Source organism: Oryzias melastigma, linkage group LG14 (assembly GCF_002922805.2).
Source record: "Oryzias melastigma strain HK-1 linkage group LG14, ASM292280v2, whole genome shotgun sequence".
Lineage (NCBI taxonomy): Eukaryota > Metazoa > Chordata > Actinopteri > Beloniformes > Adrianichthyidae > Oryzias > Oryzias melastigma.
The window spans coordinates 13,504,398-13,516,817 of record NC_050525.1 but is presented as its reverse complement, the minus strand read 5'-3'; the positions used below and the strand labels follow the sequence as shown (position 1 = coordinate 13,516,817).

The window sequence follows — 12,420 nt, the reverse complement described above, 5'->3', positions numbered from 1 at the left end:
CATCTGCATAAAAATGGTAAGAAACGTGGCTGAATTTATTGATGAATTCCCCAAGAGGGATCAATTATAAAATGATTAAAATAGGGCCAAGTACAGAGCCCTGGGGAACGCCAGAATTTACTTTTTTCACTGCAGAGCTTAGGGAGCCGACAGCCACATTAAAAGTTCTTCCACTAAGGTACGAAATAAACCAATTTAAAACTGACCCAGAGAGACCGTAATCATTGTGAAGGCGTTGAATTAAAATGTTATGATTAACGGTGTCAAACGCTGATTTCAAATCTAAAAGCACGAGGACAGTGTACTGGCCCGAGTCAGCTGCCATCAAAACATCATTAGAAACTCTCAAGAGAGCTGTTTCAGTGGAGTGATTCTTCCTAAAGCCTGACTGGAAAGAATCTGAGATTTTATGTTCTTCCAGGAACACGTTTAGTTGGTCAGCGACCACTTTCTCCAGGACTTTGGAGATGAAAGGAAGTTTCGATATTGGTCGGAAGTTATTTGGGTCTGACTGATCTAAATTAGGCTTTTTAAGAACAGGATTTATCAAAGCGTGTTTGAGAAAGTTAGGGACAGATCCTAATTTCAAAGAAAGGTTAATGAGGTCAACAACAGTGGAACCTATACACTGGAACACTTTTAGAAAGACAGAGGTGGGAATAATGTCAAGAGGGCAGGACGAGGGTTTGATCCTTTCCAGCAGAGAATGAATGTCCTCTACTGAGACAGGGGCAAAACTGGACCATAAGTGTGAACAGTGTGGGCTCTGAGAGAGCTGAACACTGGCTAAAGGAGGGATGTTTGCTCCAACATCCAAAACCTTAGCTAAGAAACCCTGAAGAAATGAGCTACAGTCAGGCAGAGAAAGGTTCGGGAATTTGGAGGCGCTGGGTGAAACGAGAGAGCTTAGAGTGCTGAAGACAAACTTAGGCGTTTTCTTATTAGAAGAAATAAGTTTGCAAAAGAAGGCAGATCTGGCCTGCTTTATCATTTCATTCAAGGAACAGATCAGATCTTTAAGATGTAGTCTATGCACTTCCAAATTCGTTGATTTCCATAAACGCTCCACTTTGCGACACAACCTTCTGGAGCTGCGGATTTCTTCATTCATCCATGGATGAGACAATTTGGGATAGGCAATTTTCACTCTGACAGGAGCGACCTCATTTAAAATGGTCTCACAATGACTGTTAAACGAATTCATAAAAGAGTCAACATCATAAAAGCTCTTAAAGGAATTAATGTCAAACAGGTCAGTAAAACCATCAGAAACATTCTGATCTAGAATACGGCGCTGTGACACAAGAGGAGCTGGAGAAGGTAAGAGAGGAAAAGTCACATTAAAATAGATCCAGCTGTGGTCACTCACAAGACTGTCTTCCAGACAAAGTTGGTGAATTTCTAGACCTAGAGAAAACACCAGGTCCAAAGTATGACCTTTAACATGGGTGGGACCTGTTACATGCTGAATAAAATTAAAGGACTCCATTAAAAATGATAATTCTGAACTAAAAACACAAGAAGAATCCTCAAAATGGGCATTAAAATCTCCCAATAAAAGCACTTTATCAAGCTTTAAAATACCAGACAAAAACTCCTCAAACTCATCCAAAAAGACTCTGGCAGGACCAGGAGGTCGGTAAATGATAATGCAGTAAAAAGAAGGGTTAAATCCAACCTTCACGATATGGAGTTCAAATGAAGTAAAAGAGTTCGAGTTCAGTTTGGTGCTTGGGAAGTGGTCCCGGTGGATGAGAGCCAGTCCACCCCCGCCACGTCCAGATGGGCGAGGGGTGCTGAGTGCGGAGCAGTCCGGGGGGCACAGCTCGTTCAGGTGGGTGTGGTCCATCTCCCGCTGCCATGTTTCCGTGAGGCACAGGAAATCCAAACGCTCCGATGTGAAAGTGTCATTCAAATAAAAGGATTTGTTTGTAATGGACCGCGCGTTTAGCAGCGCAAACCTGAGCGTGTCCGTAGTTGTTCTTGAGGGTCGAGGCCGCCTGGATCCCCGAAAATCCCGGCTCAAGGATCGTAGATTTCCGAGGTTTACCCCTCGGCGGCGCGGGCGGGGCGAGCAGGGTCTGCGAGTGTTTGACAGCTCCTCGAAGCCGATGACAGGTGTCAGCCAGCTGATCGGAGGCTCCAGCGAGCGGCGTGAAACGCAGAAACTTTTACCCTCAGGAAGCTTTGCCGTGGTGCATCCAAAACGACATAAATAAGCCTTTAGGTGCACGACTTTGCCACTTCTTTTACCGCGGCGACGGTGTCGTTTTTTTCCGCGAGAGAGGAAACAAGGAAGGGCGGCGGAGGAACGCCGGAATATCCTCCAGGAACGGCTGTAAAGATTTCTGTCCACCTGAGTGATGTGGACCCGAAAAGTTCATTAAATGTTGGAAATCCAGAAGTGACTGTCGGTCATACACCAATAGGCAGGTTGTTTTATGGGTGATGCTGATCAGAAACAGTAGAAAAATACAAACACCAAGCAGGGGCAGACGGCAAGCCACACACACCGGCGCCATCTTGCCAGAACAAATGACAATGGCTTTATTCCCCTCAAACCCCAGCTGCTTTCACATCAACTCTGAAATTCTTGAATTGGGTTTTTGATCATTAATTTTCTTTAATGGAAACACAGTTTATATATATATTTTTTTAATTAATTAATAAAAAAAACAAATTTTTAGAAAAAAAGTTCTTGTGCTCAGAGGAGCTGGTTTTGGGGGCGTATTGAAATGCATGGACATTTTTCTCAAAACTGTAATGGAAATGGACTTTTTTTCTGATTAAATGCGCTTCTGAAGTGTCTGTCCGAGTACAGCACAGCGGGCGCCATGAGAGATCAGCGTCACAGCTGATCATGCATCTCCTCTGTAAAATCAAAAACCAAGATTTCCTCATGGCTTCATCTGTAGCCGCACTTCTGCAGCCAGAATACGATGCAGAAGTCTCCTTTGAGGTTCATCGCGAGTGCAGTGACAAACTTCAATGGATCTAGTCGTGTTCTTTCTTTTAAATACCACTGAACAGACTTCTCACTTGCATCTGAAACTGTCAGTGGACTCGCTTCGCGGCACGCGCGCACCACACTGCTGTGACGTCACCCAAATGCTCTCTTTTTAGTGGATCAAATAAAAACACACACATCGCCGTGTTTTTAATGACTTATCGCATGAGTTGGTTTGTGTTTTATCGCATTATTATGAAACCGTGTCATTGCGACTCTGTGTTTTTCTAAATTCCTAGAATTTGGTTAAAGTTTCATGTGTAATGGAAACAGAACCCAGAGCTGCTGGGTGTTTCTTAATGATGCGTTCACTGAGCCCCAGATATCGGCAGTAAAACGAAGCAGTTTATCAGAGAAAGCATAGAACACCGGCACTGATCCGAATATAATCAATTGATTCAATAGTGTCGACTTTTTCTCTGAAAAACTGATTTGTTTTGCTGCGGATTGTATAAAAATAACAGTTTGCAGCGGACTGAGTTGGGCCGAGTGGCTGTTTGCTTATGTCCAGAGCTCAGTGAATGCACCATGTGCAGATTCTTGTCTGCTGTGGGATCTGTCAATCAACCTGTTCAGAGGTTTAAGGAAAATAAAGGGACGGGTGCATGAGACTGAATGACAGCGTTTGAGGAGGATAGATCCACTAATAAAAAAAATAATAATAATAAAAAAAACTAAAAACCAACTTTTGTAGAGCGTTCTTGTGCTGTTTTTGTTGTTAACGACTAAATAAAGAGACTCGTTTTTTTTGCTTTCTCGTTATAAAAATTTCACAACTTGTTTTCTCTCAAGAAAATGATAAACAAGTAGGGCAGGCCGTGTTTGGCTTCCGTACATTATACATGAACTTTAGATTAGTTTAGGTGACCTCGAACCTACTGTAGTTCAAAGGTCAGTAAAGCGCGCGGACAAAATCAGTGCGAGTGGAGAGTAAGCTAGCAGGCGCAGTGCAGATGGACGCGGAATGCAGTTTCTTACCCCCAAAACATGGCAGAAAAAAGAAAGAAAATGTATCGCTTTCACAAAGAATGGGAGGAGGAGTTCTTTTTTACAACTGTTAAAGAAGCCTGCGTGTGTCTCATTTGCGGGGCGAATGTGTCTATGTCAAGGCGGCACAATGTGGAGAGACACTACATTACGTGTCATGGGAGCTACCATGCTAACTACACACCAGGGAGCGCACTACGGGCAGAAAAAGCCCACGAGCTAAAGGCAGCTTTGGGTAAGCAACAGTCTTTTTTCACGAAGCCCCTGAAAAAGTCACTAAAAGCGACTGAAGCCTGGTTCAGAGCCACACATTTTCTGGTCAAGAAGAAGAAGGCATTTTCAGATGGAGAAGTTGTAAAAGAAGCAATGATGATAATTGCTAACACTGTACTTAAAGACGAGAAACATGGAACCGATGTAATCGTCACTCTCTCTGACGTCCAACTGGGGTCAACTACAACCACTAGACGTGTGTCGGCTATGTCTGGTGACTTGGCCGATCAGCTGGAGCGGGATCTGGTAAAGTGCAGGTGGTTTTCATGCAGTGTGATGAGTCTGTGGACAGCAGCAGTACAGTACAGCTGTTGGTTTTTATCGGGATGGTGTTTGAAGATTTCTCCACAAGAGAACTCCTGACACTACTTCCCCTAAAGATAACTACGAGGGGAGTTGATATTTATAATGCGGTAAAGGAGTTTTTTCTGCAGAAAAAGGTGCCGTTGGAGAAGCTGGTAGCGATGACTACAGACGGAGCTCCTGCTATGATCGGCCGACAAGCAGGTTTCATCGCTCACGGTAAATCTGATCCAGACTTCCCAAAGTTTCTCCATTACCAGGGATTGGCTTTGGGCACGTGATGACTCCTGTTGTGAAGATCATAAACAACATCCGCTCCAAAGAAAAACAGCACAGGATTTTCAAGGTGCTGTTAGAGGAGCTGTCAGCTGAAGATGGTGACCTACTGCTGCACACAGAAATCCGATGGTTCAGTAGAGGACAAGTTTTACATCGTTTTTTGTCACAGGGAAGGGAAGGGAAGACTATTGTTGATATGATAAGTGCTTTAAATGCATTTAAAGCCAAGATGAGCATTTTCTCAGTGGATATACAGAGAAAAGGTGCTGTACTTTCCCTCCATGCAGTCGGTGCTGAAAGAGAATGCTTCTACATCCCAGGCATTTGACAGAGTGGCAGAAAAACTGTGATGTCATCAAGAGACTTGGGTAAGAGTTTGTAAACAGGTTTTGTGACATTGATCAGCTCGAGCCATGTGTGACATTCATTTCCAATCCTTTCATGAATGTGGACACAACATGCTTTTCTGAGCAACTAAGTTCAACGTTTGACTTGGATGCTGGACAGGTGGAGATTGAAATCATAACACTGCAAAATGACCTCCACCTCAAAGCCCACCAGGATGCACCAAACTTTTGGTGCCTTGTTGACACACAGAAGAACAGTGGAGTATGCACAGCAGCTATGAAGACTGCCAGCCTGTTTGGTTCAACCTATCTCTGTGAATCAGCGTTTTCTGATATGAACTCATCAAGTACAAACACAGAACACACCTCACTGATGCACATCTGAAAGACTCGCGCACAGTTGCAGTATCAAGTTACACACCAGGTTACACTAAACAAAGAAACAGAATAAAGAAACAGATACCAGACGTTGTATGTGGCAACATGGTAGTAACATGGCAAAGTTGAATTGAATTTTGAATGTTGTTTAATTTAAAAGTGTGTTTATAACATGTAGCAGTTTAGTTAAAAACATTTCATTTGGTCATTACCTCAAAATATGACAGGATCTGTTGAGATTAATAAAGTTCTGAATATTGATATTTGTTTCCTAGCTTGTTGTCATTGTTGATAATTATGGTGAGAAATCAATGTCTTCACATAGAGGAGTATCATTATTCATTATTAATAATGTAGAATAGGGCTGGGAATCACTGGGTACCTCACGATACGATACGCGATACATGCTCTCTAATAACTAGCATTATATAGAAAAACATGTTTTTTTTTGAAAATATATTCCCATTTATCTTTTTTAGCTTAAACACAATCATAATAAACAACTTTTCTTATTTTGTGCAACAAATTAAAGACACTTTTGTGCAACATTGCTGAAATCAATAAAACTATGTCTTTGACGAGCATTGACTATACAACCAAATTGGAATTATCTGTCAATTTCAATGTTAACAATAGTAAACATGATCAGCAGTCACACTACTTAGGGCAGAATTGTTGTAAACAACAGCTATCTACCTCTAAAACAATGTCACACAAAAGGATGCTGAATATAATGTTTTACAGCCTCTCTCAAAATTGACCTAATTTTTTGTGGACTTTTCTCTCACTTGAAAAGGGCTGAGCATCCAAAAATGAAGGCTGATTTACTCAGACTGTCACTTGAGATTATTTTCCAATCTTTATTTATTTTCCATTTGGTCAGTCAGCAGTCAATAGGCAAAAACCTTAAAACACACATAATAATGGCAATAAATATAATTTTAAGTGCTTCAATTAATTAGCAACACCCCTAATTTTACAGTGAATTGATGTACTTTAGTTTAATTAAATTTAAATTTATGTTCATACAACAAATCCTGCTTTTTTGTTTAAGAATAACTTTAAATTAACATTAGCAACAAGTAATTACATTCTTTGAAAACGTCACATTATAAATTTACTAAAGTTACACCATACACCAGCAGGTTAAACATTGAAGTGCATGAAAGCGAAAATTCCGACGGTCCTTGAAGTGTACACAGACAAGTGCGAAGCACGCGCTCAGTCCCCACAGCAAACAGGAAGTAAGTGATCGCTGACATTCTAGCGCTCAGACAAAGTCACTTCTTACCAGCTGGATCTCCTACAGATGGATGATAAATGCTGACAGGTAGACATGTTTCACACAAGCTCTACAGAGCTCAGTCCGCGACTCAGACGCTCAGCTCAGCAGCCTCTTAAAATGAAAATATAATATCGATACTTGGTGAGAACCCATTGAGAATCGATCGCAGGACTAAATATCGCGATATATAGCAATATTGATATTTTGGCACATCCCTAGTCAGTACCCATGAAGTAGCCCTCAGTTTTAAACAGGTTGGCGACCCCTGTATTAGATTGTCGTAGGAAGGATAAGAGCAGAAAGATATGCTCCTGGTGAGAGTAAACTAGTGCTTGATCCTTGCTTCTGTTGCTCCTGTTATTCCACTGCCTGATTTACTAATATCTAACTTAGTGTTTTCTGATTTAGTATTTAAAAATTCTAAGTAGCATCTTTAGCTTCTAGTGAGTAAACGACTGTGTTAACCGTTTGCTGTCCAAGCTACTCAGAGCCTACGATGTAGCTCATTGCTAGCTAAACATTGCAAGTCATGGCTTAGCATTTAGCATAGCTTCTACTTCCTCTGCTTTCTTCTCTCTTTTTTCCTCTATGTGTCATATGTTCAGATAGGATCCTGTCTCCTTTAGTGAGGATAGTGGTGGATGTGTTACGTGCAGTCCAATCTTCAGACTTGGAGGCCAGACTAGAGCAGTTATAAGCAGTGGCGCCTCCAGATATTTTTCCCAGGGGTGGCCGCTGGGGGGCCACTTTAAATCTTTGGGGGCCACACCAAAACATGACCTATTTTTTCTAAAAAAAAAAAGTAATTCTATTTAATTTTACCTGCTGATATACTTTGATGTATTGTTCCTATATTTCATGCTACTAATAGACAAATAAAAGTACAGTCAACATTTTGAGTTGCACAAAATTTTTGTTTTATTTTCCAATCCTTCAGGAATCACCATGGATTATCATGTTTGCAGACAATATTGGGTTTTATAGAAAGAGCCGAGAACAGGTGGAGGAGGAGAAAAGTGGAGGCTACAGCTGGAAAGGAGAGGAATGAAGGTTAGCCGCAGTAAGACAGAGTACATGTGTGTGAATGAGAGGAACCAGAGTGGAAGAGTGAGGTTACAGGGAGAAGAGATAAAGAAGGTGGAGGAGTTTAAGTATTTAGGGTCAACAGTACAGAGTAATGGAGAGTGTGGAAAAGAAGTGAAGAGGAGAGTGCAAGCAGGTTGGAATGGGTGGAGAAAAGTGTCAGGTGTGATGTGTGACAGAAGAGTTTCAGCACAAATGAAAGGAAAGGTGTACAAGACTGTGGTGAGACCAGCCATGTTGTTTGGACTAGAAACAGTGGGACTGAAGAAAAGACAGGAAGTAGAGCTGGAGGTAGCAGAGATGAAGATGCTGAGGTTCTCTTTGGGAGTGACCAGGATGGATAGGATCAGGAATGAATACATCAGAGGGACAGCACATGTTAGAGGTTTTGGAGATAAAGTCAGAGAGGCCAGACTGAGATGGTTTGGACATGTTCAGAGGAGAGACAGTGAATATATTGGTAGAAGGATGCTGAGTCTAGAGCTGCCAGGAAAGAGGTCTAGAGGAAGACCAAAGAGGAAGTGTTTAAGGCAGGCGTCACCAACCTTTTTGAAACTGCGGGCTACTTCATGGGTACTGAATCATACGAAGGGCTACCAGTTTGAAATAATACATTTGCTTAGTTTGCCTTTAGTTATTCATGATACTTCGCTATGTGAAGACTCTGATTTCTCACCATAATTATCAATAATGACAACAAGCTATGAAACAGACTTTATTAATCTCAACAGATCTTGTCAGATTTTGAGGTAATGACCAAATGCAATGTTTTTAACAAAATTAAAACTATTATTAATTAATTATTTATTAATTAATTATAACTATTATCAGTGGATACTCTCTTCAAACGCTTTCATTCAGTCTCATGTACCAGTCCCTTTATTTTCCTTAAACCTCCGAACAGGTTGATTGACAGATCCCACAGCAGACAAGAATCTGTGCAGTTCACTGACCTCTGGACATAAGCGAACAGCCACTCGGCCCAACTCAGTCCACTAAACTTTGTCATTTTTAAACAACCTGCAGCAAAACAAATCAGTTTTTCAGAGAAAACGTCGACACTATTTAATCACTCAATTATATCCGGATCAGTGCCGGTGTTCTATGCTTTCTCTGATAAACTGCTTCGTTTTACTGACGATATCTGGGGCTCAGTGAACGCACCATGCAGAAACACTCAGCAGCTCTGGGTTCTGTTTCCATTACACATGAAACTTTAACCAAATTCTAGGAATTTAGAAAAAACAGTGTCGCAATGATACGGTTTCATAATAATGCGATAAAACGCAAACCAACTCACGCGATAAGTCATTATAAACATGGCAATATGTGTTTTTTTATTTGATCGTCTAAAAAGGAGCATTTGAGTGACGTCACAGTAGTGTGGTGCACATGCCAGTGGTATGTAAAAGAATGTCCAGAACAAGTACTCAGGCTGCAGAAGCGCGGCTACCGATATAGCGATGAGGAAATCTTGGTTATTGATTTTACAGAGGAGATGTGACGTTGATCTCTCATGGTGACCGCTGTTCTGTACTCGGACAGACACTTCAGAAGCGCATTTAATAAGTAAAAAGTCAATTTCCATTACAGTTCTGCGAAAAATATCCATCCATTTCAATACGCCCCCAAAACCAGCTCCTCTACACGCAATAACTTTTTTTTCGAAAAATTTGAGTTTTTTTTTTTTTTTTGTAATCTGTGTTTCCATTAAAGATAACTAATAATCAAATAGTCTCAGTGTCTCCATGTGGGAAAGGGAGAAGGGGACGCCTCATTCTTTGTTATTAGCTGCATTTCCATTACACATTTGCGCAAAACTTTATGGAAATTCTAGGGATTAAAAAAAAACGTTTCGAAATGACACTGTTTCCATTAAATTATAATTTTGCGATAAATCACAAACCAAATCACGCGATAAGTCATTAAAAACACGGCGATGAACGACAGCAAGTATTTTTTTTTTATTTCAATTTTTTAGTTCAAATTAAATAAGCATTGATGCTGGACATGATACTACACAGAATGCTTCTTTGTCTCCTGACTGAGATTATTCCAGGTTGTGCGGGGCATGGGGCACGGACATTTCTCAATCGCAGGCAGTTAAAAAGTAGCTCGGCTTCTGGGTCTCTGCTTCAAGTGACATACCAGCTGGGCAGTTGCAGCATAACTTTAAGATGTATTAATTCCTTATAAAGGCAGGTGTGATTTAAAAAAAAAGGCATCACAATAAAAAAAAATTTTCGAGCAGTTCGCAAGTGAGTTGTGCTATTTTTAGAAGAGGCCTGCGAGCGACTGATGTGGTGGTCGCAGGCGACCTGGCGCCTGCGGGCGACGTGTTGGTGACCCCTGGTTTAAGGTATACAGATCTGGGGTCCTCGTGAGACACATGATACACGACCACAACATTATTCTAGTCCAGGAAAAACCCTTCTATAGAGTGGAGCTGAAGCTCAGAGTCATACTGACCTTCTGACATGTGAGAGCTGGCCACACTTTGGACATGACTTCTGTCTCTTCTCTTCCTCTGATCTCTGTTCTGTGGCTCTGTCTCTTCATCTGGAGTTGATGTTGATTCTTCATGTTGGTTTCCTTCTTCATCCTGACTATCAGTTCCATTAAAGCTCTGCTGATTGTTTCCATCTGCTTCACTGTCAACATGTTCCTCCAAAGCAGGAATCTCCATCAAGGTTTCAGTCTCCTGCTTCAGATCAAGCTGCTCTTCATCCTGACTGATGCAGAGTTCTCCTGGTTCCTCTTTCATCGATGAAGGTTCTGGATCTTGCAGTTCCTCTGGAGTCTGTGGAGGTTCTGGATTCTCCTGGTCCACTCTGAAGTTCCTCTGCTGGTTGCAGAGATCCTCTTCAGTCGACCAATGCTGGGGGAAGACTGCAGGGACACAAACACAAGAAGGGGGGGCTTTTAGACGCTGACAGGACTTTAGTTGATTGTCAAGTACGGTAACAGCTGATGAGCTTGCAGTGACCTGACTCTGGCTTTGCAAAGGATCATGGGATTTACGCTAAACTTCATGATGAATGAAAACAGCAGCAGTTCAGATCAATGAAATGCAGTCATGAGAGACAGAAAAACAGCAGAATGCAGATTTAAAAGGATCCAGAGAACAGAAATAATTATCATTAGACAAACTCCCTTTCATTTGTTGTGTCTGAGCAAACACAGAAACTCACTGAGTTCTCCTTCAACCACAGTGGTCAACACTGAGGGTTCACTCTGTAGTTACATCTAGATTTAACTGTCTGAAACCTCAGAGTCATGTAGCTTATTAAATCAATCAAACTGCAGCACTGATATTCATCATTTTCTCTTCAACATTAGTCATTTGCAAGAATAACAATGGAAATTCCTGCAGTGGGTTCTGCTCCTGCTGTGGTCTGAGTTCCAAGAACTCTAAGTCTCCTGAAGAAAACCTGCTACAGACCAGGTTACGTTCACAGACTCAGTTACCATAGTGATTGATTCTGAGTTCAGCTTAACCCGCTTCTTGGAACGGGCTTGGTTTCGCCCACTTTCCCGGGTTTGAGTTATCTCTCTTTCTGGAACCGAAAACTCAGAGTTTTACTGAATTTGGAGTTCATGAACTCAGAGTTCCAACAAAACCTGCTTCTTGGAACGGGCCCCAGATCTCCAAGTCCTGCTAGCGGCTGATTGGCTCCATCAGATCTCCACAATCTGAATGACTGAACACACCTGGTACAGGTAACCAGCAGCAAACAGAGCAGGTAGATCTGAAGAACAGGTGGAGTGATAGATCTGGAGGAGCTGGAATGAGCAGCTCTGGTGGAAGATGTGTAACATGAACAGCGCGGCTGGTCAAACCACAGCTGAGCGACGGCGGCCCCTGGTCTGTGGGCGGGGCTCCAGAGCTGCATGCTCCTGGAGGACACTGCTGCCTGAGCGTGCTCGGGTCCTCGGGGTGGGAACGGCGGACTCTGTGTCAGAACGCCTGGGCTAAACAAAGCGCAAGCCATCCAGAAACGCTACTGAGGGCTGGACCGGCCCGCCACCGGGACACAGCGGTCAAACTGGTAGATGTTCTGCACTGAATGAGCAGCAGCAGCTCTGATCATTTTTTTCCCCAAACCTTTACTGACAAACCAGATGATAAAACAACAAAGTGAATGTTTAGGGGAAGGAATTCAAATGTGTTCAAATTGCTGAAAAACAACCCAAAATTATAAAAAATATATAATACATGAGAAAAAAGAAACATCAATCCAATAACACTCATGGTTCAATATACTCACATTTTTTTCAAAAATCAATTACATTTGAATTTCCTTTTTGTTTTTAAGTTGTTTATTGATGTTACTGATTCATTTCTTTCAGAAAATGTTGGAATCTCAGTTTGGAGTTATGAAACATTTGGATTTATGAAAATGGAATTCTGCAGATAATAAGAATGAGTGTGTAGCAGCTCTACTCAGTGACGCATGTATCAGAGGATGTGCGATCGG

At 41.8% G+C, this 12,420-nt stretch overlaps 2 protein-coding genes across 2 annotated transcripts in view; both read right to left on the bottom strand.

Moving 5' to 3' along the window:
* The window catches only part of LOC112143034 (calpain-5), a 115,461-nt gene that overhangs the window by 8,986 nt on the left and 94,055 nt on the right, over nt 1–12,420 (bottom strand). The window lies entirely within an intron of this gene.
* LOC112143035 lies at nt 505–2,694 on the bottom strand (the record flags this gene model as incomplete). Its single annotated transcript, XM_024266774.2, is given in 1 exon segment — nt 505–2,694. A coding segment is annotated over 1 exon segment (1,345 nt), but the record flags the coding sequence as incomplete, so codon positions are not given.